Source organism: Helianthus annuus, chromosome 13 (genome assembly GCF_002127325.2).
Source record: "Helianthus annuus cultivar XRQ/B chromosome 13, HanXRQr2.0-SUNRISE, whole genome shotgun sequence".
NCBI lineage: Eukaryota > Viridiplantae > Streptophyta > Magnoliopsida > Asterales > Asteraceae > Helianthus > Helianthus annuus.
Window position 1 is genome coordinate 172348805 of NC_035445.2, and position 15643 is coordinate 172364447.

At 37.5% G+C, this 15643-nt stretch overlaps 1 protein-coding gene across 2 annotated transcripts; it reads right to left on the bottom strand.

The window, feature by feature from the left end:
- Positions 1-1989: 1989 nt before the first annotated feature.
- On the bottom strand, positions 1990-14614 carry LOC110900385 (mediator of RNA polymerase II transcription subunit 12). 2 transcript variants are annotated; one of them, XM_035981763.1, is made up of 13 exons: positions 14298-14614; positions 12233-12283; positions 11914-11973; positions 11650-11755; positions 11493-11561; positions 11357-11410; positions 11121-11228; positions 10864-11013; positions 10426-10770; positions 7773-9928; positions 4725-7265; positions 3853-4129; positions 1990-2965 (listed from the first exon to the last, which is right to left on the bottom strand). In XM_035981763.1, the coding sequence occupies exons 2-13, from the start codon at positions 12238-12240 to the stop codon at positions 2510-2512; spliced, it is 6330 nt and encodes a 2109-aa protein (XP_035837656.1). In that variant the 5' UTR covers positions 12241-12283; positions 14298-14614; the 3' UTR covers positions 1990-2509. The 2 variants fall into 2 exon arrangements, with proteins under 2 accessions (XP_035837656.1, XP_022002959.1); XM_022147267.2 differs by having other exon boundaries at positions 12116-12283.
- Between the last annotated feature and the right edge of the window lie 1029 nt (positions 14615-15643).

Genomic DNA, 15643 nt, shown 5'->3' on the forward strand with positions numbered 1-15643 from the left:
TATATTTCCCTTTACATTGTCATGATTAGAAAATGTAGTCTTTTTGACCTAGTTCCTCTTTTGGGTACATATGTATACTCATGTATACTTGTAAATATAACGATCATCGCCGCCACTATCACCACTATTGCCACCACGATCAACCCCCTCCTTCCATTCTCGATGAAACATAAGAGGCCCGAAAAAGAATCGGAAAAAAAAAAAACAAGAATTTAATTCTCATCTTTAGACACCCTGCAAATCAACAAACAATAGTCATAAAGAAATGTACTAAAAAAAGAAGTTGATTTCTTAAACGAAATTTAATGTAGCAAAGTTTAATAACTAGGTTATAGGTTAAAGATAAACAGATTAGAGCATTGGTTTCTCCATATAATAAAAAATAATAAGTTTCAATTCTATGTTAAAATCAAGAATCGCCTACAAAGAATTAGAATCTATATTAAAATCGGCAACGGGCTTTTCTGAAAATATAGAACTTCATCATCATACTCGGTAAATCCCATCAATAGCACAGTTAAAGTAGTGTTTGAGGAGAGTAAGATGTACACAGTCTTACCTCTACGACATAAGAATAGATATAAGAATAGAGATGTTGCTCCCAATAAGACACCCGGCTCGAAAATAAAGACCTTATATATAAAATTAATAAATAATTAAAAACATTTAACATCGAAAATTGTAAAATAGAAGTCATACAAAATACAGAAAACAGCCACATGGATTTTACAAAGAAATTCTAGAATTCGAACACAAAAAGAAAATTCAAAAATCACAATAAAAATGCATGTAAAAAATTGTGAGAAATTTTGATTTATTTCCATGAAATCCCTTTGAAATTTTTTTTCTCAAATTATAATGGGGAACAAGGGTTTTGAATTTTTGATATAATAACTTCTTCCTCATAATGAAAATCAAGAACTTGGAAAAAAAAATCCAGAAACTATAACCAAAAATGCTACTAAAAGTCAAAAACAGGTAACAATATCTATTATAACCCTTGAATCAAAACTCAAAAAAAAAAAAAAAAGTTAAAAACTAGAAATTCCAAAAAAAAAATGAGGAAAACTCAAAAACATGGAGCTGACATTATCAAATCAAAATTTGAAACCCTGAATATTCAAAAAACATAATCAAAATTGCTGTCACTGTGTCTAAAATACAAGAAACAATTGTTTTAATAGATGACTATGAATGTCACATAACCAAAAAATTATTCTGAGGGTATGCAAGAAGATCAAAAAATAAGAAATTATATAAAGAATTATGCACAAAAAAATATGAAAACGTCTTCTGGCGTCGAAGGAATTGCACGTATAGAGAATCACATTATGATAACAGAATTTGCAAACTTCAACTGGTCCAATGCCTTTTTATAAAGTTGAGTTAAAATTGTAACTTCACAGCATAAACCAAAAAAGGGAAATCATCTCCAAATTTTCTTACATACGGTTCGGTAAAACAAAGATGGGTCAGACGGTCAAACAATGTGATTACAAAAGAAAAGACATCTAATAACATGTGATGCATCCACTTTCATGCTTGGTTTTAAAAAGCGAGAGGCGCACAAAAGCGACGAGGTCTAAAATTGAGGCGCGAAGCGCAAAGCGGTGGGCTTTTCGTACCCGAGGCGCAAGATGTTTATATAATTTTTTTTATATATCCCATACATATCCCATAGGTTTTTAGCTTCCTTTAACCAAAATATAGCTATAAGTAAGGCTTTTATACCATTTTAACTACATGTACAAGTCAAAAAATCCAAGGTACAACATTTTTATGCAGTAAAATGCCTAGGGTACATAAGGCGCGCGCCTCAGGCCAAAAAGCCCACAAAAAAAACATCAAAAAATGCGCTTTTTGGCGCTTCCTGTAAAAACACAAGGCGAGAAGCAAAAAAGCCCAAGACCCTGCGCCTTGCGCCTAGGCGCGCTTTTTAAAACCCAACTTTCATGTAACAAAACACAAAACATCTAGAGCAAAAAAAAATAGTCAAATCCAAAGCAGAGTTACAACTTTCACTACATGAGAGATACAAGTCTATAATATAAGTTTATTGCTCTAGATAGCTTCTACCTTAGGGAAAAACCGAAAAAGGAATTATCTTCCTCATACTCCATGAGCAAACAATAGTAATAATTAATTAATACACAAGTGTGTGAGAAAGAGCATGATATAAATATTATCCGGCTCACGAGTCCTAAAAGAAGCAACAAAACAGACAACTGCAGATCATTCTCTCTCATTTTTTTCCCTTTTTCACATATTGTTGTTTGGGTCGGTCAAATGATATCGGATATCCCTATATATACAACAAATCTCCAAACCATACGGTCCGGAACAGGAGCCCTCAAAAAGAATACGATCGACCGTAAAAACTGTTCATTGCTGGTTAGGAGGCTGACCCTGACCCTGACCCTGACCCTGACCCCAAAACGGTAATTTTACATGTTAATGATTTTACCTGGAACCAGGGTTGGACTTGGTTTTGACTTTTAGAAAGTTATAATCAACTGTCATCATCTATGGCACCGATATAAGTCAGATCCATCCTCCTAACCCTAACCGCACCCTTGAGCCAGCTTGACGCCTTGAGATTAGCATGATCAGTTCCTGCGATTGCAGCTGCGTTTATGGAAGACGGGCCGGATCCTGCTCCGTCTTCCAAAAGGGTCCATGGGTCGATCTCTATATCGGAATCGGGTTGTGAGGATACGGGCTTGCTATTGCTTGCCTTTCCTGGCCCGTTTGACATTGCGCGTGATGAAGGGCCCTGGCTGTTTCTATGGTTTCCGGGATGTGGTATAGGAATTGATACACTCGGTTGAAGAAGGCCCAGTGCGGAAAGGGGAACGTTAGGTGGTTGGCATGAGATTGAGAATCTTGCGGTGTGGAAAACGAATGGCATGACGGTTTGAATCTGCCATCTGACTGCATCCGGTAACTGCATGCCATCCAACTCATTCTGCACCATTTTTAAAAAAATAAAATAAAATTAACATAGATAAATTCTATTTTTTCTTTATGGCATTTTCCCAAATAAATGCAACCATTGTCATCAATGCATATAACCTTTTTTCATAAAGGCAACCCAAGTATGCATCTGGTTTCGTTTACACTAAATTCGGCCAAAAAAGTGGCTGTCAGTGAACTGTTTTAAAAAAACAAAATGACAAATAAACCCTTGTGTGGACTTATAAAAGACAATGCATGGCTGTAAACGAAACGTACGAACACAAAGACAGTCATGTTCATGTTCGTTCATTTAACTTTAACCGAACACGAACGCAAAACACAAAACACAAACATATAATCGAACAAATTTTTTTGTTCATGTTCGTGTTCGTTTATGTTCGCTCGTTTAAACCTTAAACGAACAGTTCACAAACCTAAACGGACATAACTTAACAAACATAAATTAGCAAAACGAACACAAATGAGCATCACCGACAAATCAAAACGAACATAAAGTAGTTTGTTTATATAAATTAGTGGATTAATTACTATAAGTTCCATTTATATTACTGGAAAGCCCAACTACTAGTTAGTTATATTTATGTAAGTAGTTGGAAACCCGGTTTTATGTTTATATTTTTATAAATATAAACAAAAAGAAATGAACACAAATGAACATTCACGAACGTAAATGAATGAACAAAGCGTGTTCATGTTTGTTTCTTTAAAAAAAATGAACAAAAAACCTTGTTCATGTTTGTTCGTTTATTAAATATATGAACATAAACGAATTTTCGCGGAACAAGTTCATGAGCGTTCGGTTCATTTACAGGCCTAAGGCAACGATTAGATGCAAGAAAAAACAAGGATATTGTTGTCATTTTACATAACACAAACCTGTAACTTTTCTGCAACTTCACGATCATAAGGATTAGAGTCTCTAGAACCTTCAGAAGTAGCCTTGGAACTAGACTTTGGCCTGAGCCAGTAGGGCTGAGAGGTGCTCAAGAGTGCATGCAGCACCAATAACAGACGATCATAGAGACTTTCACCTAGATCAACGCTAGCGGAAGTTGGGTTATAAAGATCTGCATCCTCATGAACAACCCTACTTCCAAGAAGACGAAGAACCACTGAGGCAAGCATGTGCCTCAGGCTACGGAAAGATGGCTCCCTAACAAACAAACAAACACATGAGTTGCAGACAATATAAGTACCATGAAAGTGTTTTAAATAAAATAAGTTTTTAAAAGAGAACATTAATTTAGGTAGAGTGTTGTAGAAAACTGAACAAACTTATCATGAAACTGTGAAAGACCACAACTTTTTATTCGAACAACAGATTCAAATGATTTTGTTAATAGAGTAAAATGACATTTTTGTCCCTGAGATTTGGCCAATTTTGCAACTTTCATCCAAAGGTTTGTTTTTCTGCATCTGGATCCAAAAGGTTTAACATCTTGCCATTTTCATCCAGCCCGTTAACTCCATCCATTGTATTTCTGTCTTTTTTGTTAACTTAAAGAGCAATTCGGTCTTTTTAGGGGTTATTGGTCTTTTTACATAAAGTGAAAAGACCAAATTGCCCTTTAAGTTAGCAAAAAAGACAGAAATACCTCTGACTTAACGGAGAAAAATGGATGGAGTTAACGAGCCGGATGAAAATGGCAAGATTTCGGACCTTTTGGATCCAGATGCAGAAAAACAAACCTTTGCACGAAAGTCGCAAAACTGACCAAACCTCAGGGATAAATATACTGTATACTTACCCATCAGCACAGATTACAGGAAGTAATCTTAAGAGTAGCTGTAAACGCAACGATATTGAAGCCCGTAACGCTGACGGGGACGGCAGCATCATTTCAACGGGTCCCGCAAGACGTCGGGCCAATCCAGGACTACTTCCTCTTAAACCCTTACGGGTATTCACTTTCGTCACCGGTCCTTCAATCCCACCAGAAACGACGGGCAACAGTTTATTAACTCCATGAGTAACGTTACTTATCTGCTGTTCGATATCATTCATCTGCTTGATCAAATCACTAGCAAAAGTAAAGCGTGAGTCGTTCGAGCTTTGGTCAATGCACGGAAGAAGTAACTCCACTAACGCTTTTTCAGTCACATGCTGTTGACTAACTATAAAAGCTTCAACGTCTGATACTGGACCAAATGTTCTAGAAGAATGTCGTTTTGTGTCAGGCCCGGTCCCATTTCCATCGTCAACTACCTCCCCTTCTTCTAGAGAAACCGACTCGAACTTCCTCTTATTTCCTTTTTTAACGGGCCCCGGCATCGGAGATAAATTATTATTACACCAACCCCAGGGTTTCGAAAATTGAATCTTTGTTGACAAACTTTTGCTCTCAGCGATATTAATTAACCGTTGCCGGATCGATTTTCGACCGAACAAGACGTCGTGACCTCTTAGGAACCATTTCGCTTGTTGAAGTACTTCGTCTTCTAGTGACCTCCCGAGAAGATGCACCACTTCTGAAAAAAGAGGAGCAGCGTCGGGTCTAACCAGCAATCGGGTCAACACCATCTGAATGAAGTTATTTTCATTATCGGAGACATTTTCATTGTTCGGTGAAAACGACCGTAACGCTTCTGCCAACGAAGTATCACGGGCTTCAACTTTTCCAATTAGGGCTTGTTCGTTTAATAACAGCCGGAGCTCGACCCATTGCCAATGAAATTTTGCTGGCTGCAACGTGTCGAGAATATGAACGAGCCGATCAAGAAGCTTCATTTCGTTTAAATCAGCCCGATTCCCATCATCATGAGAAATAATTTCGTTCGGTAACTGACAATCGATAATGGAGTTTAGAAAGATTCGGGCCCGTAGAGGGACAAAAGCGGAAATTTTCGAATGCATATCGGGCCCGCTCAAGTCCAACATCTCCGCAAACTCGGAGTCGCTAGTGTCCGCAGCTACAAGATCGTATAACGTAGCACATTCTCTCAGGCATACATCACGAAAAGGCAAATGCTTTATAGCATCACTGATAGCCGATCGTAAAGAATGAAATAACTGAGAAATGTTGTCACGGGCCATGATATTCGCATTGAAAATGAACCGTTTCCATACCAAAAATCCGAAAATAGCAAAAGCAGGTGGAAATACGAGGTTAATAGGAAGCACTCTTTGGATTCTTGATAACGCTACAATAGAAGATTCACCCAAAAGATCGACTATAAACCCGTCGGAAACAGTCCTGCAGTTCCCCACAAGAACCCTAAACCAATGAACAGAAACCTCAACCAGATTTTCGGCTTTTAAATCGCCTATAGACCGTACATTCCCGTTTGAATTAGACCGTGTGCTCTTTAAAAACTGAATCACATTTATCCCGTCTTTCAGTCTTAAAACCGTTACCATTCTTTCAAGGCTCGTAATACCCTGAAGAACAGCTTCAATAACAAGTGCGGAAATCGCACCTGTTGTTTTAGCAGCTTTAGAAAACGTCGGGTTCTCATTCGACATTGGATCACGGGTCTCGGGAGAAAGTTGTAACTGACCTCGTGAAGCTTTCGGAGGGGAGAAGACTTGGCTTAGGGCAGAAGAAGCTTCTGTTGCAAGAGCGATTTCGAAAACTCGACTTTGACGTTCTCCGAGTGCGTCTTTTAGTAGCGACAGACATGTGAGATGGACCCGTATAATGTGTCTTGAGAAGGTTAATGAAACCGGGGTTATCTCGGTAATTTTAGCAATCACCTGCCCCACATTACTAACAATCGCGGAAACAGCAAACGCTACCAACGTTGGGTCGCCTTCTTGGGCTGCACCGCCCGTTTGTCTCATGCAATCCATTAGCCCTTTCACAACCTGTTGGGCTGTTAAGTACCCGTCATCGGGTTTTTGAACAGTCGGCTTTTTCATCGGGCCACCTGTAAAAGACTTCTTTTCTTGACCGTAAAACGCAGAAATTGCTTCATCTACAAGTCTTTGGACTATATCCCGCATGCTTAACCCAACTCGTGAAATACGAACACCGCTTATTTTTTTAAGTAAAAACTCATCGAAATCTTGAACTCCTGCAGGTACGCCAAGTGGAAGACCGAATTCTCCATCGGATGATCTTCCGGATTCGAGTTCCATAACAAGTCTTTTATCAGCCGTGGTCTTGAAATTTTTTATCCAGTCACCGACAGTTGCCACGTGGCCGTATTTTTTTAACATCTGGCGCGCAAAGACTAACGCTGCTGAACCAGAAACCCGTCCATTGGATGCCATAACCACCGAAGCACGATTCATCATTGAGGATAATGTTTCGGGAATAAGATTAGCTGCAGCAAGTATGTTCTCATACCTGCACAAAAAGGTTTAATATCATAATCCTCAAAATAGAAAGAAGAGTAAAATGCCATTTTCGTCCCTGAGGTTTGGCCAGTTTTGCGACTTTCGTCCAAAGGTTTGTTTTTCCACATCTGGGTCCAAAAGGTTTGAACTCTTGCCATTTTCATCTGGCTTGTAAACTCCATCCATTTTTCTCCGTTAAGTCAGGGGTATTTTCGTCTTTTTGTTAACTTAAAGGGCAATTCGGTCTTTTTCGCTTTATGTACAAGCATTTAGTATAAAGTAAAAGTATCATAAATACCCTTACTAAATAAAAAGGCGAAAATACCCCCGACTTAACAGAGAAAAATGGATGGAGTTAACGAGCCGGATGAAAATGGCGAGATTTCAAACCTTTTGGATCCAGATGCGAAAAACAAACCTTTGGACAAAAGTTGCAAAACTAGCCAAACCTCGGAGACGAAAACGGCATTTTACTCTAGAAAGGATAAATAAACTGTTGATTGTAAAGAGGGGGAACCTTCTGAGAGATGACAAAACAAACGTCTCGCCAACAGAACATAGTTGGTTTTCAACGTTTCTCGGTACAATCATAACATTTCTTCCACCATGAACCGTTGGAATCGGGTTTATAGGAATTTTAGGCAACAACCAAACAAGAAACCGTGCTGCAGAAACTAAATCATCACAAACATCCATCAAGTACAAAATGGTGGATAATTCATCTTCACCAAGCTTCCATTTTGCCGACCCTTTATCATCAACAGGAGACGAATTCCTACCGAAATGCCCAACTTTCGGTGCAGTCTCGGTGATCTTACCAGCCTCGTCAACAAGCTGCCTTACCGTACCCATCAACCACACCACGACGACCCGTTTCTCATCTAACGGTACCCGTTTCAGAACATTCCCTATGGAAGAAGCATCTCCTAAATGAACGGTTGTGACTGAATCGGTTGTCTTTGGAACATCGCTGTCGTTGTTACTGATACCATTTCGGTGGTGCGGACAATTTACTCGACTATCACATACGTGACTAGTGGATGCACCCTGGCTACCCTCAATTCTGGCAGCGGCTAACTGAGCCAGACTTGAAGTTTTACGGACCGTTTTTTGTCTGCCTCTTGTGGCTTGTTTAACTGGTTTGACCGGTGGCTCGATTGCTCTAAAAGACTCCATCGACTTAAGAGTTTGACCCTTTTTAAGCCACCAAATGTCTTCGTCGTCAGAGAGATATGGATATGGACTCTTTTCTTCCACTTTTTGTCTCTTAGCTCGTCTACATTCTTCACATCCAGGTGTCATTTCACTGATAACCATTGGCCCAGTGGTCCGTTTAACATCCCGAGACTCTTCAGAACCGTTCCCGATAGTAGACTGGGAATTTGAAAAATGGAGAAGAACAGCAATAGAATTCATTACTTCTTCAATCTTTCTATTGGCATTTGATGGTGATGGAACTGGCCACTGATCTTTTACAAACTTTTGATGATTTTTCGGCTTATTTGAAACGATATTATTTTTCGGATGGTCAACAAGTTCATGAAGCAACAGACGTCGTTCATTTGAGTAAATATGCATGGCTTCGGTTATAAGAGACGTTTCAGCAATTTGTGCTTCTTGGAGTGCATCTTGAATGTATAAACCAGGAAGATGTTTTAAGAGTTTAAAGTGTCTCCTCTTTCGGTCAAAGTCAACCATACCCATGATTCCACTAACAATAAGTTCCCTCACATATGCTTGAGGATAGAAAATTCCCGATCGAATGAGTTCGTTTATGAGCAACTGAACACGTTTAAAACCTTCTCCGCTTTGGGCTTGGTGTTGATCAATCCAGCACACGATAATATCATGTAACGGTCCTGGACTTTGGAAGAACTGTGACAGGTCTTTGACTTTTCTAACGCCAGCTTTTGGCCTGCTTGAACTTCGCATGTTTCTTGTTTTCATCTCTAGGAGCCGAGTAGCAACATATACCTGAGAAAAGTCTCGTTTTCCGCTGAATTTAATACCACGAGGCGGACCCACTCGAAAATCCCGAAAATCACAAGTGGCCCACTCGCAAATAAAAAACACAGAACACATGAATGACGACCCTACTGTACCGATCCACTTTAGAGATGACCGTAAACACGTGCTGACGTCAGCTATCCATCTTTTATCAAAAGTTTCATCACAAAAATCCTCAAACATGCACTTGTAAGCAATAGTAATATCTCCATGTATAAGAGCTTTATCTAACTCATGCACAACTTTGGCCACGTTATGACCCGAATAGTCCGGTTTTGCAACTTTTGAAAGATTGGTTGCACGTTTCCGAATGGAATAAACAACCGAATTAATCGATAACTGCTGCTCCCCAGTTACCCGTGTAATCAAACTACCGTCATTTGGTGCGTTTAAAACCACACATGAAGGGAGTGGGAAGCAATTTTGCGCAACAAAAGTATCGGGAACCGCAAGTAGTAAGTATCGAAGAATTTCGACCAAAGCAGTGATAGTGTATGCCCTCCTAGAGTTATCCACAAGATCTGAACCACCCGGTGACGGTTCTTGGATAAACCGAACAGCTATTCCCACTAGGATATGAACGTAATTTTGCGATAAAACCATAGATTCTATAACAACATATATGATCGGCAATAGCAATTGCAATATCACAAGTAATTCCTTCTCCTGCAAGTCATAAAAAAAATCAATTTTTTATGAGAGTGAATTATGGACCATGCAGTTAATGCGGGAAAATATCAGATATCAGTCAAGGACCGATGTTTGAGATATAGGCTATCGCGTTGGGATATCGGTAATTTTAATGTCATGCAGAATTTATATATATAGCAATTTAACACTAACAATTATAGCAAGTATGAACTGATTAAGACTTAAAACACTAACAATCAAGACTTAAAACACTAATGGCAGCGATAAGAAGAAAGACGAATGGTAGAACTAAGAAGATAAGTACTGATATCGGAAAATCCGTGATATATCGGTTATATCGTTCAATATCGCCGATATTATCAATACCGACATTCTGACCGATATTTTACATGGGGACCGATGACCAATATATCACCGATATTAACTGCATAGATTATAGAAGAAAACAACCCAACATGATCCCACCCATACCCATAAATAACCATTTACCCGAACATGTTTAGACGCGTTACCTGCAGTTGATTCAGAACCCAATCGATGATTAAAGAAGGGAGAAGCAACCCTTCGGCATAGTGCCACTGTATGATTCGAACGACATACCACCACTTAAAATGTAAAGACGGTTCGTCACTATCAACCGCTGACACCAAGTCATTCTTGTGCTGGATGGACCCACCATAAGCAAACTGGGGTGATCGATCCTTAATATGAAGGGTAGAATGGGAATTACTTTTTTGAACAAATTCATCCAAAAGATGCTGTAAATACTCGATAACATCTTTTGTCCACTGTTCTGAGCGGGAAAACCGAGTTCTATCTGGTGAACCTGACGATGTACTAGAAGAACCAGGTCGAACCTGCAAATAAAATCATGAATTCATGATCAGCTGCATTCCAATAACAAATAAATATAAATGACAAAATAACGGTACATAAGTAATAACAAGTACCTGATTAAGATATGTCACTTTGATGAACCAAGTTGCTCTTAGTAGTGGTACATTGTTTCTGATAAGAACTTCGAAAAGCGCTTTCTTTCTATATCCATGCGGAACATGATCTGCCAATGACCGCAAACGTTTATGTTGTTGCGACAAACCCTGTAGAACATCATAAACATAAGCTTTTATTAGTGTACAATCAAAGAGTTCTGTAAAATATCAAAACGGTTATACTTTAAAGTTTAAACTAAAACTGAAAGACAAACCTCAATCCATTTCTTCCGAAAATCTTCACCACTGGCTTTCTGTTCTGGGAATACGCCGGGCTTACTCAACAAATTACCGGTAAGAGGGACTCCATAAACTTGACCAGCCTGCATACGTAAATATACTTCAAGCATTCAACTTAACATTTAATATCAATACATACTGGCTAAAGTAGTTACATTATATATAGATTGCAATATATATCATAGATGGAAGCATAATCAATATTTAATACCTTGCGTTTTTGAGCACGAGATTCATTGATTGCTCTGTGATATTTTCTGATTGCCTACAGAATATCATAATGTGATTAATGTCTCAGGTCAGAGTAACGTGATAACTGAAAGGCATCAAAATTATAAAACGTTTACCTCTTTGCACTTTAGAATAACGGGCTTGGTGAAAGTTGAAATCTGTGATAAAGATATCTCTCTGGACTCCTGTAAATTAATGTACAAAATAGTTGCAAATAATTATAGAGATTAGTTAATACGAGTTAAAACTAAATTAACAGTTTTTACAGCTTACCTCAAGTCCTTCAACTGTCTCTCTGTATCCAGCAAGCACATAGTCCTTTGTAAGTGTCTCCTCCGGGCAATTTGTAGTTGGCGGGTGAAAGTCGGGTGGTGGAAGCCTAAAAACACAGATAATAAATCAAAATTCAAAACCAATATAATAGTATGCAAAACGAGTTCGATTAAACACCTTCTATTAATATCAAAATAACATATAAATCTTGTGAAAGTACTTGCTAAGATACACATTGCAGAAATGAATGGACATCGAAACTACCTTGAATTCAGGGGATCTTTCTCACACCTCAATTTGTATGGTGCGAGTTGTGAAGGGCGTCTGAAAAATAAAAACAGAAAACAAAGCAAAATTAAGTCGCTTGCTTCCCACATAAAGAAAATACACCTTGAAACCAGAAGTAAACAAAAGATACATACATACAACATATACATTTTATGAATATTGCATATGTGTTGAGTACCTATTTGATTGAAAGTTAGCGGGAAGTGCAGATGACTCAGCTCGAGACGTATCTCTGCCTAATGAGCCACCAACTGCACTGTTATTGACTGCACTAGTGCAGTTGGTAGCATGATACCTTTGCATTGCTCCAAACTATGACCCGCATACTGTCTCACACATTGAAGCACTGCAGATTACCATATTAATAAAGTTGCGTTAGATACTGTCAAGGGTTGCCTCTATACACAGAACATACTTTCAAAAGCATTGTCAAGCATTAACTCATTAGATGACGTGTAGGCACAGTATGGGTTCCTTAAAGGTCCATAAACTAGCATATTTGTATCACATAACTAAGCTTTGCATTGTGAAACACGAAGTTAACTGCTGATATAAATGATAAAATCTTGTTTGAATTACTAAGGAAAGGAATTTCAATCAATGATGCTGAAGACAAGTTTGATACAATTCAACAGCTACCATGTTGCGCATTTAACAACTTAATCTCACTCCCCTTTGCTGCACTTATATACCTTAAAATGAATGACGAATCCATATAATAAATGAAGTAATGCATGCAATACTCTTAAACTACTTACTTAAATTCCTATCAAGTTTGCCAATCAAACTAGATTTAAACATCGTCTCCTGCCAAAAACGTCCTCAATAGAAACGAAAGAAATCGGAAAAAAAATATGGAGTACATAGCATACAAGAAGTTTAATCTACAAGTTACAAATCCCAATATGAAAAACTGTTCCGTTTCTAAACCACACTTCCACACGTGCACCCAAATTCAGATTATTTGTATTGAAACTTGTGAAAACTGAAAATCACTCAACAACACATACAAAGATCTAAAAAACTTCATAAACAGAAAGTACAGCTTAAGAACTTGAGCTCAAGTTAATAATAAGAAGCATAAACGGTAAACCTAGCACATAGTTAGTTTCAACTCAATGAATGCTGATCAAATAACATAAGCCATACACAAGCATAATTAGGTTTTCAACTCTTAAGTATTTAAGTCCATACGCAACACAAGTACCCAAGTTTTCATTTGATTAACAGAAACATATACGTGTGAACTAAAATTTAACCTATGATTATAAACATTGATTAACATTAACAATATATATCTTAATAAAGATACCTATTCACAAAAAACATGTAAACATCATCTTCATCACCAATTAGGGCTGTAAACGAACCGAACGAACACGAACACGGCCTTGTTCGTGTTCGTTCGTTAAGGAAATAAATGTGTTCACGAACGGTTCATGAACACTTACCGAACGAGATTTTATGTTCGTGTTCGTTCATTAAGGAAATGAGCGTGTTCGCGAACGGTTCATGAACACAAACAAACACAAATAAATTTGGTGAACGCGACAAAGGATAAAGATAGATGGCCCAGAGAGTAGCACTCGAACTTGAATCCCTTATTGTGGAACGGAGGCCGATTGTATTCGTGGATGTAAATAATGAGAAATGAAAGGGAAATGCTGCATAAACAAGGTGAAAGTGGGTTTCCTAGTTTAACTGTTAGGGAAATAAAATAAATAAAAGTTTAATAATATAAAAAGTACAAATAAAATATAAGAAAGTACGAAGATTTTCAATTAAAACACAAACATACGAACATAAACGAACGCAAATCAACGAATGTTCACGAACACCTTACCGAACGTTCACGAACACAATCGAACGAACGAGACCTCTGTTCATGTTTGTTCATTTAACTAATCGAACAAAATTTCTTGTTCATGTCCGTTCGTTTAACATAAACGAACTTCCCGCCGAACGGTTCACGAACTGTTCGCTGAACGCTCGGTTCGTTTACAGCCCTATCACCAATACACAAACTTTAATACTCCATCAGTCACTAATTAACACAAAAAAAACATTAATTAACCAATCAGATCACACTGATCTTCAAATTCTCACAACACACTACCAACTTCACAGAGTACACACACTTCACACAGTTTCCCTACCTAAAGTGTACTAAAAACAGCACCTAACACACACATACATATACATACACATACACATATACATATACATATACATATACATATACATATACATACAGCAACAATAACTTAACATGATTCCATAAATCAAATTCCACACATAAACCGAACAAATCGGAACAAACACTCGTTATAATCCAATACATGTTTCGAAACCAATCGTACCTTTGAAATCGAGCAGGAGATTGACGAAAAAACCCTAAATCAAGTTCGAAACATGCAGAACAGAGTTGTGAGGAGTTCGATAACGGAAAGCTAGGGTTTGTGTGACAGTGTATAAACTAGGGTTTTGAAGCAAGACGAAGAATAAATCAACAACGGTGAAGTGGATAAGGGATTGGAGATGTGAAATTGTGGAGTTAAAGATGTGTAATTTGATGAAAATGTTGTGAAGAGAATTAGGGATTTGAAAATTTGGGGAAGACGAATCGTGTGTGTATGTAGAGATATATTAGATACAGAGAGAGAGAGAGAGAGAGAGAGAGAGATTGGGGCTTTTGACCCTTTATATTTTTGTTTTTTTTTATTTTTCTCGATGATGGTGATGAGTGAAGTAAAGGGGTTGGTGTTGGAAGTTTTGTGTAGATGAGGGTTAGTTTGGAAAGTTTTGGTAGCAATGCTTTTTAATGGATTTTGCTTGTTACTCATTGCTTGTTACTCATAAATGTCTGTGTTTGTACATATTATTTATAACATGATTTTAAAAAAAATTAAATCGAGTCAACCAACTAAAATAAAACATAACCATACTTTTGCTAAAAAAAAACTAAAACAATGAAAAGACTGTAAAAATTACACTTATGCCTATCCACGTTGCGGGGCGTTAAATCGAATATTTTCTTAGTTTCATAACATGTATGCGTGTATTTAGGTTATTTGTACATACTACTTATAATACGATCTCAAAAAAATACATTGAGACAACCGATTAAACCAAAACACTGCCATAGTTTTGCTAAAAACAACTAAAACGATAACAGATCTGTAATTTTGAGTTGGGGGTAAAATACTAATTTGTCAGGACTAATGAGCGAGTGTTAGACAACTGCTTGACACAGTAAAAGTTACATTGGGTCAGCCAAGTAAAATAAAATATTACTATAGTTTTGCAAAAAAAAAAAAAAAGTAAAACGATGGCAAGATCACAATTTTTAACTGGGGGAGAGAAATCGTAAATTTTGAAATGGGGACAAAATCATAATTTTGAACAGAGGGCAAAATCATAATTTTAAGTTAGGGCAAAATCATAATTCTATTTTGCACTGGGCCCGAATGTAACACCCCGAAAATGTAAATCAATTATTTTAAATATAATGTCGGTGAATAAACAAGTGAACTAACTAGGATTAAAAATAACCTAGTTAGATAAAAGTCTTGTAGTGATGTATAAGTGGGTTAAAACATTAAATGTAAGAACTAAACAAAAGTTGAGGGGCTTGTGTTGTAAAACTTGAAACTTGTTTTAATTAAAACAAATAACTCACACCAAACACACACAAAAAGGTGTGTCT